This window comes from Halyomorpha halys, unplaced genomic scaffold, assembly GCF_000696795.3.
Source record: "Halyomorpha halys isolate HHAL.00 unplaced genomic scaffold, Hhal_1.1 Scaffold1771.1, whole genome shotgun sequence".
Lineage (NCBI taxonomy): Eukaryota > Metazoa > Arthropoda > Insecta > Hemiptera > Pentatomidae > Halyomorpha > Halyomorpha halys.
In genome coordinates, this window is record NW_027106550.1 from 117,247 (window position 1) to 131,097 (window position 13,851).

Below are 13,851 nucleotides of genomic sequence, written 5' to 3' on the forward strand. Positions count from 1 at the left end.
ATTTTTTTATTAATTTTTTTTTATTCTCTCTAAATGATGGTTATTGTCTTTTTATTTTTATAGCCCTGATGAAGACCTGAAAATCAGATCGAAACGTCGGCATAATAAAATATATTTATGTTGTTTCTTTGCTGACCGCATCCCCCGACCATCTTCTCCAAACAAAAGAATAGTTCATACAAGATAATGTTTTTAATATGTGAGTTATTAGTATATATTAAAAAAACAATATTTTTGTAACCTGAAATGTGTGTTAGCATTATTTTATTAAAATAAAATATTTTTGACATACCATTACATATGATTTTTTAGTTTTTTAAATGTAAATTTGTTGCTAAATTACTATTTTATATCAAACACTCTCTTCTTGAGAGTTTAATTGTTTTGCGTACTTAACTTTTCCTGGTTTTCAATAGTCTTAATAAACCTGATAATTTATAGAAACTTCATTGGTACTTATCTTAAGATATTAACTGATATTTTTGTAAAGAACTTAAACTATTTTTGTTATTGTTTTCACTTTTACCTAAATAATGATATAATTACATTAATAACTCTCAATAAAGGGGGGAAGGCGTAAATGAGCAGGGACAGAAATTTTTGTAATCTACCTTAAGTCGTCTTAAGTCCGGTCTCTTCGAGACTAACAGTACACTCTCGTCTCGAAGAAATGGGTTTCCGCCATTTTGGGGGAGCTGAGGTAAACAATTACCTTTTAAAATATACGACCTTAAACAAGAGATAGTTATTGAATCCAGAATTTGGGGAAATACTTTAATTAATCAAAACACGGAGAGCACAAATAATCATCTTTTGGCAGTTCTAAAACAATGCAAACTGAAACAAACGTGTATATGCAGCACAAGCTCCCTTGGATTTATGCCAAAAAACCGACACCCGACGGGTCGGCCACAAATTCGGACCAACTTGTACCAGCCAATCCAAATAATCCACCCACACGCTTGCGCAAGCATGTATTTGCCATTCTTTGGCAAACTCTAGAAGTGCCTCTATAAAGGGGCCTCCACATGTTGGCCAAGCCATGGCGAACTCAGACATACGGGAGCATGTGGATGGGTGGTTGGCCTAGGCTCGTTGCCGATCCGTCGAGAGTCGATTTTTTGGACACAGATCAAAGGGGTTCGTGAGAGCGCTCGTGTAGCATCTCCACCATTGTTCTTGGTGTAGTTGCAACTGAGAGCTGTTAGGAGGTTAAAGGTGTTTGTTGGTACTTTTTATTTATATTTAATTTCCTTTAATTTTCTTTTTTTTGTAATAAAAATAATACAATCCAAGTGCAATGGCTGAAACCACTAGTACGTCCGCCATGCTTGCCTCTCTGAATAACACTGACATGTGGATAGCCCGCACTTTGTTTGCCGAGCATTTGTACGAGCCTCCGATCCGTGGCGAGCGGCCAACATGTGGATCCGCCTTAAGGTTGACTGAATCAAACTGAGGTTATCATAATACGAGTAGCCATAAATGTGCTGCTACACATTTGCCAAACTATGATAAATTCGCGCAAGCGCAAGAGTGTGGATGAGTGTATGAAATTTGGATTATATATAACTCAGTTATAATAAGCAATTATTAAAGTTAATACAATTATTTTTACTCACGGTTATTATGAGGCGCCTAACCGGTACAGAATAAGACTCTTCCTGTGAACAAAATATATCGATTAACAATCAGTGTAAGGTGCCACTACACGTTTAATTATTATTTGGATCTGTCATAATTTAGTTGTAATAAGCTACTAATAAATTTAATACAATTATTTTTACTCACATTTTCTGTTTCATAACCCGATAATATATCCGATTGAGGTAAAGGCTCGTCCTGTGAACAAAATACATCGATTCACAATCAGTGTAAAGGTGCCTCTACACAATACCAGTCAATAATTAACCCTTGTTTAATATTGTATATACTAAAATTCTATCGATTTGGTGTAATTGCTTAAAACCGTATTAATTAATTTCAGAAGTTTATTTTTAATTTAACATAGCATAAATATATATATTTATGAAGACGTTAGGGATATTCATGATGTGTTAAATTTAAAATGTTTTAGCACGTTAAATTCTATAAATATATGATTGTGAACAGCCCTATTTAAAGTCATGTTAATGTTAAATGTATAGAGCTCCTAGCGGATTTTTCGAGCAACTTGTTTTATAACCTTTCCTTCCAAAACTTTTTGTCATTGTTTACTTCTAAGTTTAGATTAAAGTAATTTATTAGATGGCCAAATTGAGTGGAAAGTGGATGTTGTGTGAAAGTGTCTTGTTGATCTAACTTTTGAAGAAGAGAGACAAGATGAGCTAATTGACAACTGTCATTACATTATTATAATTGTCATCCATTGCTGAATTAGTTTTACAAACATCCAAAACAATACTAGCACAATCAAAACACTAACTACGAGCAAGTAACCTAACACAACAAACAAAATGGTAACGAGCTCAGCTGGTCTGTTGCGTGACGTCATTCTCCATTTAGCAGATCTATTAACCGACTCTCAACCATTTTATATGTTATATAGTTTTAACATGCTCAATGAAGGAAATATTTCTTCATTTAACATGAGTTTTTGCATTTAACATGTTAAACTAAAGATCATGAATACCCCTCTTATAAGTCTGGGTAATTAAATAAAAAATGTCTGATAAAAATTCTTGAACGAAGGTTAAATTTATTTAATTTTTACTCACATTTGCTAATGAATAAGTCGGTTGAGGTAAAGGTTCGTCCTGTGAACAAAATATATCGATTCACAAAAGGTGATGATGGTATTAAACTAAGATTTATGGTAATAAACTATTATAAAATTTATATATGTATGTATAGTTGACCGTAAAAATTGATATATAGGGAGATGGTCAGTGATTCTTATTCTTGATGAAGCCCTGCAAAGTGGGGCGAAACGTCGGAAAATAAATAGTTGTAAACTATTTTTGTTTCACTATTGACCGCAACCCTGACCATCTCCCTATATATTATAAAATTTAATGCAATTATTTTTACTCACTGTTTCCGATGGATTAGCGGGTTGAGATAAAGCTTCGTCCTGTGAACAAAATATATCGATTCACAATCGTTTATAAGTGTTAAGTCACTTGAAATTAGTTAAAACTTTAGTTATCTGGTTAACAACTAAATATAAGCGATAAAGGTGCCCCTACACGATTGCCAAACAACGCCTAATTTGCGCACGAGCAAGAGTGTGGATGAGTTGTTTGGATTGGATATAATTTGATGGTAATAAACTATTACAAAGTTTAATGCAATTATTTTTACTCACTGTTTCTGATGGATTAGCCGGTTGAGATAAAGGCTCCTCCTGTGAACAAAATATATCGATTCACAATCAGTATAAAGGTACTTCTAAAAGTTTGCCAAATAATGCCAATCAATAATTTTTACTAAATTCTCTGTTTATAAGTGTTAAGTCACTTAAAATTAGTTAAAACTTTAGTTATCTAGTTAACAACTAAATATGAGCCATAAAGGTGCATCTACACGTTTGCCAAACCACGGCTAATTTGCGTATGAGCAAGAGTGTGGATGAGTTGTTTGGATTAGATATAATTTGATGGTAATAAACTATTATAAAATTTAATGCAATTATTTTTACTCACTGTTTCCGATGGATTAGCCGGTTGAGATAAAGCTTTGTCCTGTGAACAAAATATATCAATTCACAATCAGTGTAAAGGTACCTCTAGAAATTTGCAAAACAACGCCAATCAATAATTTTTACTAAATTCTCTGTTTATAAGTGTTAAGTCACTTAGAATTAGTTAAAAAGTTAGTTATCTAGATTACAACTAAATATCAGCCATAAAGATGTCTCTACACGTTTGCCAAATAACGGCAAATTCGCGCATGTGCAAGCGTGTAAATGAGTTATTTATTTGAACTGGTCATAACTAAGTAGTAATAAGTAATTATTAAAGTTAATACAATTATTTTTACTCACTGTTGCCGATGGATTAGCCTGTTGAGATAAAGCTTCGTCCTGTGAACAAAATATATCAATTCACAATCAGTGTAAAATAGTAAATAAATTTAGACAGTTACCTTGTTTTACGTAAACAAACAAATTCTTTCTTCCTTGTTTTCAAACAAATAATTGTAATAACTGCTAAAGCTTTGCTATTATTATATATAATTTTCTTAAATTGTAGGTTTCATTCAACTTTTCTGAGTTGAAATGTCACAACCTGAACGACCATGGTTTGCCCCCCCCCCCCAAGATTTGATTCTAGGTACGCCTTTGTTTGGTACAAAAACCAATGTGAAATAATGAAAGAGAAAATGAGTTATAAATAAAAAATATATATATGAAGATGGTCAGGGGTGCAGTCAAAAGAGAACAAAAAATATTTAACAACTATTTATTAGCCGACGTTTTGGCACACTTTGTAGAGCTTCATCAGGACTCTTCAAAGTAGGGCGAAACGTCGGCAAGTTTTTAACTATTTTTGCTCTCTTATTTATAATTAAAAATTTGTAATAAAGAAATATAGAAGTGAAATAAAAATGTTGATAATAATTTCAACTGTACAATCTTTTACCTCACGTCAACTTTTGCGGTTGGAAGATTTACAAGCTTCCCATTACATTTTTAAAGGTATTGAAAGTAGTATTTTTAAAAACAATATTTACCCAAATAAATTGACCATTCATCATAGTTAAGCTAACTTAACGATTTAACATTACCAACACCGTCTTGAAGCAATTGAAACATTTCGTTTTGAATTATTCTACTTTAGGATAAACTATTTACCTAATTATGTAATTAATTACAATTAGGTATTTACTTACCATATAGATCTGCCGAAAACTTTTCAATAGTTTCTGAAATCACTTAGAGATGATACAGTTCAAATATCTGTAAAAAATTAGAACTTCTTATCAAGAGGACAGTCGCCATGTTCACGTTGTTTCGCTAACCTTGTTTATTATACTCAGTTCCCATGGCGACATTATCGACTCGTTTCATTTAACTGGTGTAATTTTTTTCTTTTCAATTTTATTAGTCAATGTATCTTTGCTTTACTTTAATAGTTAATAGTACCACAACTTAGAAAAAAATGTTTTTATTATATTTTTATTTTATACTAAAAATATTATTAATTATGACAAAGATAGTAATACAGCTGGGGTTACTTTCCCTGCCGATTATCGCAAAGTTATGATACAAAAGGAGATAAAGTCAGTTATTTTACCCCAATTTTCGATTATATGAGTTTTTCACCCCAATATTATCCATCGTTTCACCACACTTTGTTGGGCTTCATCGGGGCTAAAAAGATACAAAAATAACTAAGAACATTTTGAACTAGTAAGATAATAAGATACAAAAAGGTTAATTAATATAGGGTTAATATTAGGTAAAAATAAGTGAAAAAAGAATCATATACAAATAAAAGGAACGACGAAATAAAATAGTATTAATATAAAATAAATAATGATAAGAATAAAAAAATACGTAAACTATAAGGTACAGTATAGTACAGAAGACGCAATGAAACTCAAAAACAGAAAAGTAGATATGGGAAAACAAAATCTAACACCCTAAAAGATGGAAAATAAAGAAGTAAGTTGAGATTAAGGTAAGGTCGTGAAATAATGATTAAAAATAAAATTAATAATAAATGTTCAAGGTGGAGGGGAGGTGGTCATAATGGTTTTAGTTATGGTCATAAACGGTTTTATTTCTATGAGTGGGTGTCCACCTGCATGTATAGGAGACCTTGATACCAGACCTTATCGTTGAAAGTCCAATAACGTTACCAGAGTGTGCTTCTTCAATTCAAATACGTTTATTATAAATTTCGATAGTCTTGCCAGTTAGTGAGAAGTGGAATGACTATATTGAACCCAAATTAAAAATCCGGAATAATCTCAATGCATTGAAAAAAATAAGAAAGATGTTTTTTTTATAACTGATTCAGTAATTCTTCAGGAATGGGTAACAAACTGATGGGTTTAACGTTTGGGTTTAACGAGTTGCTGATTAGTTTAACGTTTTTACCAGGCTTGTAAATTTCTGTAAGTTCGGCTTCCTTCCACGTTTCGGGAAAATATCCAGTCCGCAGGCAGCTGTTAAAAATTGACGTTATGAAAACGACAGCTTTCCTGGGTAACATTTTAATTGCTATTACTGGGATCAAATCATGTCCAGGACTTTTCTTTATTTTATACCTTTCAATCAGTTCTTGAATTTCTTTTGGGGTCGCGAATTTAGGTGGGAGCTGAACTGTTGCGAGAAAGAGACTTAAGTACTCGTAAATTTCGTCATTATCTACTTTTTTCTGGTTCTGTATTGGAGAACGTTTTGCTCAAAGAAATTTACAACTTCAGCTTTTCCGGCGTCGCTGATGATGAATTCATCATTGTCTGCAATACTTGGAATTTTTTCTTGTTTATTCAGTTGACACCACTTAGCCTTCCACAATGATTGATCCTTTGGGTCTAAATCTTCTTTAATATAATATCTGTATGAAGTGCACCTCCAACTTAAGGCCAACCACTACTTCTCTTTAGAATGCGCCGGTTGGTTCATTATGAGTAGACTGTATATAATTTAATTGAAAGAAAATGAATTCATTGAACATTTTACAGGTTTATAGAGAGTGGACCAGAGAAAACATTACTAGAATCTATTGTATAATTTACATGGTTATAAGAGAGCAGCCAAAAGAAAACATAAATAGATTAGGTTAATATTATAATTTTGAATTGGAGCCATTGATGATGAGTTTGAAGATCATATTTGAGTTGAGTTAAGAAGGAAAATTTAGAATGAACTAACTCAGGTGAATGGTATTCCTCAGCATTTTTGTCTCTCCTAGTCTTCAGTCCCCATTCAGGATAAAAAGGAGACATCTCTAAATCCTCACAAAAATGGCGCCCTTGCTGAAACTGTTCTACCATTGGCCACAAGAGGCCCAAATGATGTTTATTTTACTATTAAACATATGCATCATTCAGTCGTATCTTTCGTTTTCTTTTTTGTTTTGTTTTTTAACGGAACAATATCACTATCCAATATATAAAAATTGTATTGTATGTTTTTTATGATGGGTTGCTCATTGCTTCAATAACCCATAATTAGCCTGCCTCATTTTTCCGTCTATTGTTCAAACGCCATTTCCTACATTTGAACTTTTTTTTTTTTTTAAATTGCTATTTTATTTGTTTAATTTATCTTTATATACGTATACTCTGATCTCTTTGGATATCCTCTTTAGTGGCTATATAAGGTTATAAACATAGCTGTAATTTTAAATGATTGACATGGTATTTCCGATGTAAATAAATAATATTCTCGTAAAATGAGAATAACTAAAGCAAGTATATACTTGGTAATTTTTATAGTAGGTTTCTCAGTTTTCATCGCCTATATCTCAAACTTAATTTCAACTGAAATAAATGATGAACAAGGATCTGCAGAACTGTCTTCCTTAATGAAACAAAGGAAACTTAAAATCGCGAATTCTAAAAATCATCTTATGTGGTTCGCTCAGGTAAAAAAGAAATGGTGCTAATATTCCAGTTGTATGAAAATATTGGAGATTTTTTATTATATTTATGATCCAGGTTTCTGATATGCATATAAGTAAATTCCAAGATAATACAAGAGCACTGGAGCTGTTAGAACTTTGCGATTTTACATTGAGACATATTAACCCTTCGGTGATATTGGCAACAGGTATTCTTCTTAATCCATATCGTTTTGTTGTGAGAAAGCAATTTATTATCGCAGATTTATTATTTAGGTGATTTAACTGATGCTAAGAAGCGGGATTTAATTGGCTCTCAGCAGTTTAAGGAAGAATGGATCATATATAGAGAAGTTTTGAAAAAATGCTCGACCATAAAGAGAATACCTTGGCTTGATATAAGAGGAAATCATGGTACAAATCATTCTGGTTTTTATTTTTAATAGTTTTTAATTAAGTAATGTGGCTAAACTATCATTTAATTATTTCAGATAACTTTGACGTACCTGATATCTCATCGAGAAAGAACTATTTCCGAGACTACTCTATGCAAGGGAAAAACCACTCCCAGTCTTATATTCATAAGTTTTCAAAGGGCTCAGAATCATATGCATTTATTGGAGTTGACGCTTGCCCTGCAATCGGCCTGAAACGTCCTTTCAATTTTGTCGGGGTTCTTCCTGATTCGGATTTATCTCAACTGACTGATTTTTATGACTCATTACACGATGTTAACTATACTTTTTGGTTCGGTCATTACCCAACATCTTGTATTCTCAGTCCAAAGCCTGGGGTAAATATCATGTTTGTTCAGGTATAGAAATAAAATTAATTTATCTTATTAACTATCTCACTTATTGAATTAATTTAAAATCTTTTATAAGTAAAGTTTTGAACCCAAGCTTTCTCTTATTCCTAATAAATTAGTATTCCAGGTATTAGTGTTTAACATTATTGAAAAGTAACTACAGTAAACTCTTGATAATTTGAATCTTTTTAATCCAGACCATTCCATAACGAGAACCACCTTTTCAAAAAATAAAAAATTGAAGATTATTGTCAAAAATGTTTGACAAAAGTAGTGACAAAAGTTTATGAATGGATTTCCATGGAGTCAAAAGAAATTTCCGCCCAGACACTGGTGATTTAGAGCAAATTAACAAGCAAGAGCCAATTAGAGCAAACTAGGAAATTAAAATTTTTTTTTAACTTGTAAAATGCTTAGATCCCGATACAGATGAAATTACTAGTGATGACATTAAACATTGGATCAATGGAGAACAAGAAAACGAAGGAGAACTTCAAACAGATGAAAAAATAATTACAGTGTAGTTTATTTATTTATAAAACTAATTCATATGGTCATGTACAATAATAAATAATACAACTATAATAATAATAACAAATAATTTGTTTATTATCGATTCTTCATAATGAACAAAGTCTTCTTCTTCATTATTATTCTATTATCATAAAAATAGTAATCTTTATTTGTATAATAAAATTTAATGTGCTCATGATACGTTGTCTGTACAGATAAAATCAGTCATTGGGAATGATAAGAGGAGTATAGCATACTTTTGTGGCCACTTCCATAACATGTTAGGATTTGTACCGAACATGTATACGCTTCAGAAAAATGGCTTTTATGAATTGGAGTTGGCAGATTGGAAAGATAACAGAATGTGAGTTTTCTTTTATTTTTAATATTAGTTAATTTATTTATTAAGATTATAACAAATAGATATAAACTATTTGTTCTTTTTTTTACTGCAACCCTGACCATTTTCTTATATTTAAATTTTTACGGTCAACTATATATACATATATTTAAATTATTATAGTTTTTCTTGATTAGTTTTTTGCTGTCTAACTCTGGTTGTGGCCTAATGTATTGGTTGAATGTAATGACTATATATAACTTAGTAATTAGTTTGTCTTGTTCTTTCATACAAATTCATACATGCATAAGAAATAATCTTAAATATGACTTGCAGGTTTCGCATCGCTGCTATAGATCACGGCCTTTTCTCTTTTATCGATGTAAAACATAATCATTGGCCGATTGTGCTCGTCACAAATCCTAAGCATGCCCTTTTCAAATCGATTCGTGAGCCACTTGATGCTATGGCCACTTCTACACACATAAGGTAAGTATTAATAATAATATTATTGAAAACTATTCTGTTATATCACAAGAAATTTTAATTTTGTGATATAACATTAATAAATATAAAATAACTTAAAATAAAGCTACAGTTAAAATCGATGGCTCTGCCAAGTATAGTTAAGTAGAATAAAAAATTATGATTGTTTAAAGTGTTACAAAAAATTAATTTTTCTTTCTGAGATTCATATTTTTAAAACTACATAAAGCAATAAAAAAATAAAATAAAAATAATTATACCTAATAGAGCTATTTATGTTCAGTAGTTCCCAAAATACAGTTTTTTAAAAAGCAACATTTCATAAAAAAATCAGTAGTTAATGAATTTATTTTGGGAAACCTATGTCCCAGGAATAATTAGATGTACAGATGTCTATTTCCACTCTTACTTAGGAGTAGTTCTTTTCATGATATTTACCATAATAAATTCACAAGATTCACACCTAAGAGCTGTTAATGATTAATAAATAGTTCCTGAGTTAAAACTTTCAAAAATCAACATTTTTTTTCCAAATAATGAAAAATCAATATTTTGTGTATTTATTTTGGCAAATATAATGCAAACTATTACCCCTAAGAATGATGTACAAATGTCTATTAGCTCTCAATCGAATAGTAGTAGAAGGATTAACAGTAGCAGTTTCCATATTTGCCAAAATAAATTTGCAAAATATTGATTTCTCATTGTTCAGAAAATTGTTTGTTTATGAATAAGTTTATCGCAGGAACTATTAGATGTACAGTTATCTACCAGCACAAAAATTAAATCTAGTTGAATGTACTATAATGTAGTTTATAATGTTTATCTTCATAGGAGTAGTAGTTTCTTTGATATTCGACAAAATTAGTTCACAAAATAGCAATTACATTGGTGTAAATGACTCTAATGTTAGAGATATCTTGAAATGAATAAATCACTTATTCCTTAGGCTTCTTGTCTTCTCACCAGAGAAAATCATTTCTGTAAGAATCCGAATAGATTCTGAACCGTGGGGCAATGCATTACGTGTTTCTGGACCATTGTATGCCATGGCATGGAAACCGCAGAAATACATTTCAGGAATGCACAATATTCATGTAAATATTTAAATTCAGATTAAAGTTAATAATGTTTCGCTTTACGTTCATGTTATGTTATGATTAATGATTATTTTTCAGATCGAGGTCTTGGATAGGAGTGGACGTCTTGAGACTTTTCATCATCCTTTTTCACTCGACGGGACAAGACTTCAATTTAATCTTTTTCCAAGAATGTTATTGATGATTGACTTTGGCTCAATAGTAAGCTTTTGCTGTTGTCCATCAATACATTACTAGAATATTTATTGCATAGTGTAATTACTTTTATTTATTTTTTTATATTTGTGTAATGTTTATTTTCTGTTTTATTTTAGATGCAAGTTTTGTATGGCTTAGCTGTCATTAGTTGTGTACTTCCTTATTGTTTTCTCCGTTACATGAACAAACAGGTTTTAGGTAAGAAACATATTGCATTTTTACTATTAACAATGTTTGAAAATAGTGTTAACAGTCCAAAATTGATTAAATTTATAAAAAAAAAACATGCATTCTTTATGAATGGAGATCAGTTATATATTATTATATGCCCACCTATATTATAGACCAGATACTGGAATTTTTCATTTTGGATCTATTATATTTTAATATTTAAGTTTGACTGCTGACATTTAAAAAACAATTGCAAAAAATACATAAATAAAAAAAGAAAAACTATTAGATATTAATACTTTTGTGTATTATATTTATAGATATTACTACTATGAGATATTATATTTTTACTATTTCAAAATCCAATCTTTGTTTATAGCAAAATGCTTTTGCCCTTGCGCAGATATATTTTTATTTTGATATTTACTGTTTTGAATTTCTAGATTGTAAAAAACACTTGCCATGCTTAAGAAGAAATACTTTTGTACAGCGTTGGCTCAGAAGGATCTGGATCATATCAAATATAAATACTTTATTTTATCCGATCATCCTATACCCAATCTATATTACTATTGGTAACTGACTAATTGTATTTGTTTGTTTTAAAAAAATTACTGTTCCTAAATTAGAAAACTTGTTTTTCACCTGAAATTGTTCTAAACTTCAGGACCTTGGGCTGTTGCTGAAGTTTTGGATGGAAATTATGGGATAATATTTATTTGGGGAATATTTGTCAACGGCACCTTAATTCCTGAATCATTCACATATTCATATGGTTTCTTACAGGTTTGTACTTTTCATTATTTTATAAATATTTAGTTATAATTATATAGTCTTCATTGGACTCTAAATTTATTTGATTGTGTGTCCCTATGGAAGGTTTTTAATGATTATCTTTTCGACTTCTATTAACCTGGTTTTTATTATAGTTGGTTGAGGTAATAAAAATTAAATTGTTTTTTGTTGCAGTTGTTTTTATTTCATGGACCACTTGTTTCATTCACAGCATACTCATTGGATAAGAGGTAAGAAATACTATCTACTTATAATAGGATATTCATGATGTGTTAAACATGCTAAATGTTGAAAGTATAGGATTGTGAGTAACCTAATTTGAAGTCCATGTTATATCTTTAATGCAGAGAAACTCCTAGTGGATTTTCTGGGCAACTTGTTTTTGTAACCTTCTAATCTTTATGAGATAATAGATTTGTCAAATTTTCTTTACTTCATTTCACTTGTTCTTTGTTTCCTCTCCTAATTTTTTTCCATTACATTATTATTATGTTTATCCATTACTTAATTAGAGTTTAAAAATGTCCAAAACAAATTATTTTTCTATCTTTGAAGTTTTAGATTTTCTTTTGCACTTGTAAATATGTATTTGAACAATAATTGTTCATTTTGTTAATTATTGTTTGTTCATCTATGTTTGATTCTTTTTTCATTTATTATAATTAGAGGTTAGTTACGCTATGATGTAAGGTTTCATTTTATCCGTTTCCTTTTCTTTTATCTGTTCTGTTAAACATTGTTCTTTATTTATTTCTTTTTTCTTATCCAATTTATTATTTTAGTTATATTTATGCTTTATAAGTTCATTTTTATTTTTTTTTTATTTTGTATCATGCTGTAAGGCTCTAATGCTTCTTGTCGATGCCTGTAATATTATTCTATAGGAACCAGTTCCAGAATAAATGAAGATTATTATTATACTTCTACCCTGTTTACAGAAAGGTTATTTAAAAAAAATATCTCCCTTTTGTTATGAAATTATTTGTCAATAAAGAAAATTATCCGTTATATTTTCAGATTGTCAGAACCTGACTTAATAACGAGCAGAAACAAATTATTGTGGGTGCTTAAACTCTCCGGCTACCAGATTCCTTACCTGGCCCTCCTACTTTCCCAGCTTCTGATGGCCTATGCCTTCTACTTGGCCTACGGTTCCATCGCGGTACTTTTTGGCCCTATGCGACTCTGGCCGATAGTTTTGGTCTTCTGGGTGTGGTATCATTCCAAAACCTTGTCTCTTCACAAAATGAGGTATTTTATTTTTAATTAATTTAAAAACAATAATTTAAAATTAAATAATTTTTTTTATTGAATGCAATATGGTCAGTATATCACCCATTACTAGAAGTAAATGGTTTCATATTTATTTACAGTATGAAGTTAACTAATGATAGAATTGCTGTTACTTGCTCAGCTATAAAATGCAAAAGTATTATCTCATTCAAAGCAAACGTTTCCTAATTAGGTTTGATCTTGGAAACGTTTGCTTTGAATGAGATAATACTTTTGCGTTTTATAGCTGAGCAAGTAACAGCAATTCTATCATTATAGAACATAAAACATAAACAAAACTTCAATACTTATTTATTGTATTTATTTTATTTTATAACCAAGAATTGTTGATTTCTTCATAATTTTAAAATTGTGTTTATTTATTTTATTGTGTGTTGGTTTTTTTTTTTTTATTTCATATTGTTTATAACTAAAAATATATTTAAAAATTCATATCACATCATGCAAAAGGTATTTTAACATTTACATGTACAATATATCAATTATAGTGCAAACTGTTACTAATTAATAAAAACAACTTTTTTTTTTTTTAATATTTATTGCTATTTACAACTGTACATTATAATACATTTAGTAAATCTGATCTAAGTTAAATTGGAGTGTTACAGGCGTGTAGAGAAACTACCCATT

At 30.2% G+C, this 13,851-nt stretch overlaps 2 protein-coding genes across 13 annotated transcripts in view; one reads left to right on the forward strand and one right to left on the reverse strand.

Annotated features, from left to right (window-relative positions):
- Nucleotides 1-5,120, reverse strand: part of LOC106690603 (serine/threonine-protein phosphatase 6 regulatory ankyrin repeat subunit A) — a 20,631-nt gene extending 15,511 nt beyond the window's left edge. For 5 of the 9 annotated variants that reach the window (XM_067044899.1, XM_067044901.1, XM_067044904.1 and 2 more), the window contains exons 1-8: nucleotides 4,834-4,973; nucleotides 3,986-4,024; nucleotides 3,645-3,683; nucleotides 3,308-3,346; nucleotides 3,035-3,073; nucleotides 2,718-2,756; nucleotides 1,792-1,842; nucleotides 1,623-1,664 (exon numbers count right to left, since the gene is read on the reverse strand). In XM_067044899.1, coding sequence (XP_066901000.1) covers nucleotides 1,623-1,664; nucleotides 1,792-1,842; nucleotides 2,718-2,756; nucleotides 3,035-3,073; nucleotides 3,308-3,346; nucleotides 3,645-3,683; nucleotides 3,986-4,024; nucleotides 4,834-4,836 — 291 coding nt within the window. In that variant the 5' untranslated portion in view covers nucleotides 4,837-4,973. Of the gene's footprint in view, nucleotides 1-1,622; nucleotides 1,665-1,791; nucleotides 1,843-2,717; nucleotides 2,757-3,034; nucleotides 3,074-3,307; nucleotides 3,347-3,644; nucleotides 3,684-3,985; nucleotides 4,025-4,833 lie in introns of all 9 variants that reach the window. The other 4 variants (XM_024362231.2, XM_067044902.1, XM_024362234.2 and 1 more) reach the window with 4 other exon arrangements.
- Nucleotides 5,121-5,257: 137 nt separating this feature from the next.
- Nucleotides 5,258-13,851, forward strand: part of LOC106690601 (transmembrane protein 62) — a 10,128-nt gene continuing 1,534 nt past the window's right edge. The window contains exons 1-14 of one of the 4 annotated variants that reach the window (XM_067044897.1): nucleotides 5,258-5,624; nucleotides 7,393-7,541; nucleotides 7,615-7,726; nucleotides 7,794-7,931; nucleotides 8,009-8,310; nucleotides 9,054-9,202; nucleotides 9,515-9,667; nucleotides 10,614-10,761; nucleotides 10,843-10,965; nucleotides 11,079-11,160; nucleotides 11,577-11,708; nucleotides 11,801-11,919; nucleotides 12,103-12,158; nucleotides 12,946-13,179. In XM_067044897.1, coding sequence (XP_066900998.1) covers nucleotides 7,482-7,541; nucleotides 7,615-7,726; nucleotides 7,794-7,931; nucleotides 8,009-8,310; nucleotides 9,054-9,202; nucleotides 9,515-9,667; nucleotides 10,614-10,761; nucleotides 10,843-10,965; nucleotides 11,079-11,160; nucleotides 11,577-11,708; nucleotides 11,801-11,919; nucleotides 12,103-12,158; nucleotides 12,946-13,179 — 1,808 coding nt within the window. In that variant the 5' untranslated portion in view covers nucleotides 5,258-5,624; nucleotides 7,393-7,481. Of the gene's footprint in view, nucleotides 5,625-7,213; nucleotides 7,542-7,614; nucleotides 7,727-7,793; nucleotides 7,932-8,008; nucleotides 8,311-9,053; nucleotides 9,203-9,514; nucleotides 9,668-10,613; nucleotides 10,762-10,842; nucleotides 10,966-11,078; nucleotides 11,161-11,576; nucleotides 11,709-11,800; nucleotides 11,920-12,102; nucleotides 12,159-12,945; nucleotides 13,180-13,851 lie in introns of those variants that run through there. The other 3 variants (XM_014436089.2, XM_067044898.1, XM_014436088.3) reach the window with 3 other exon arrangements.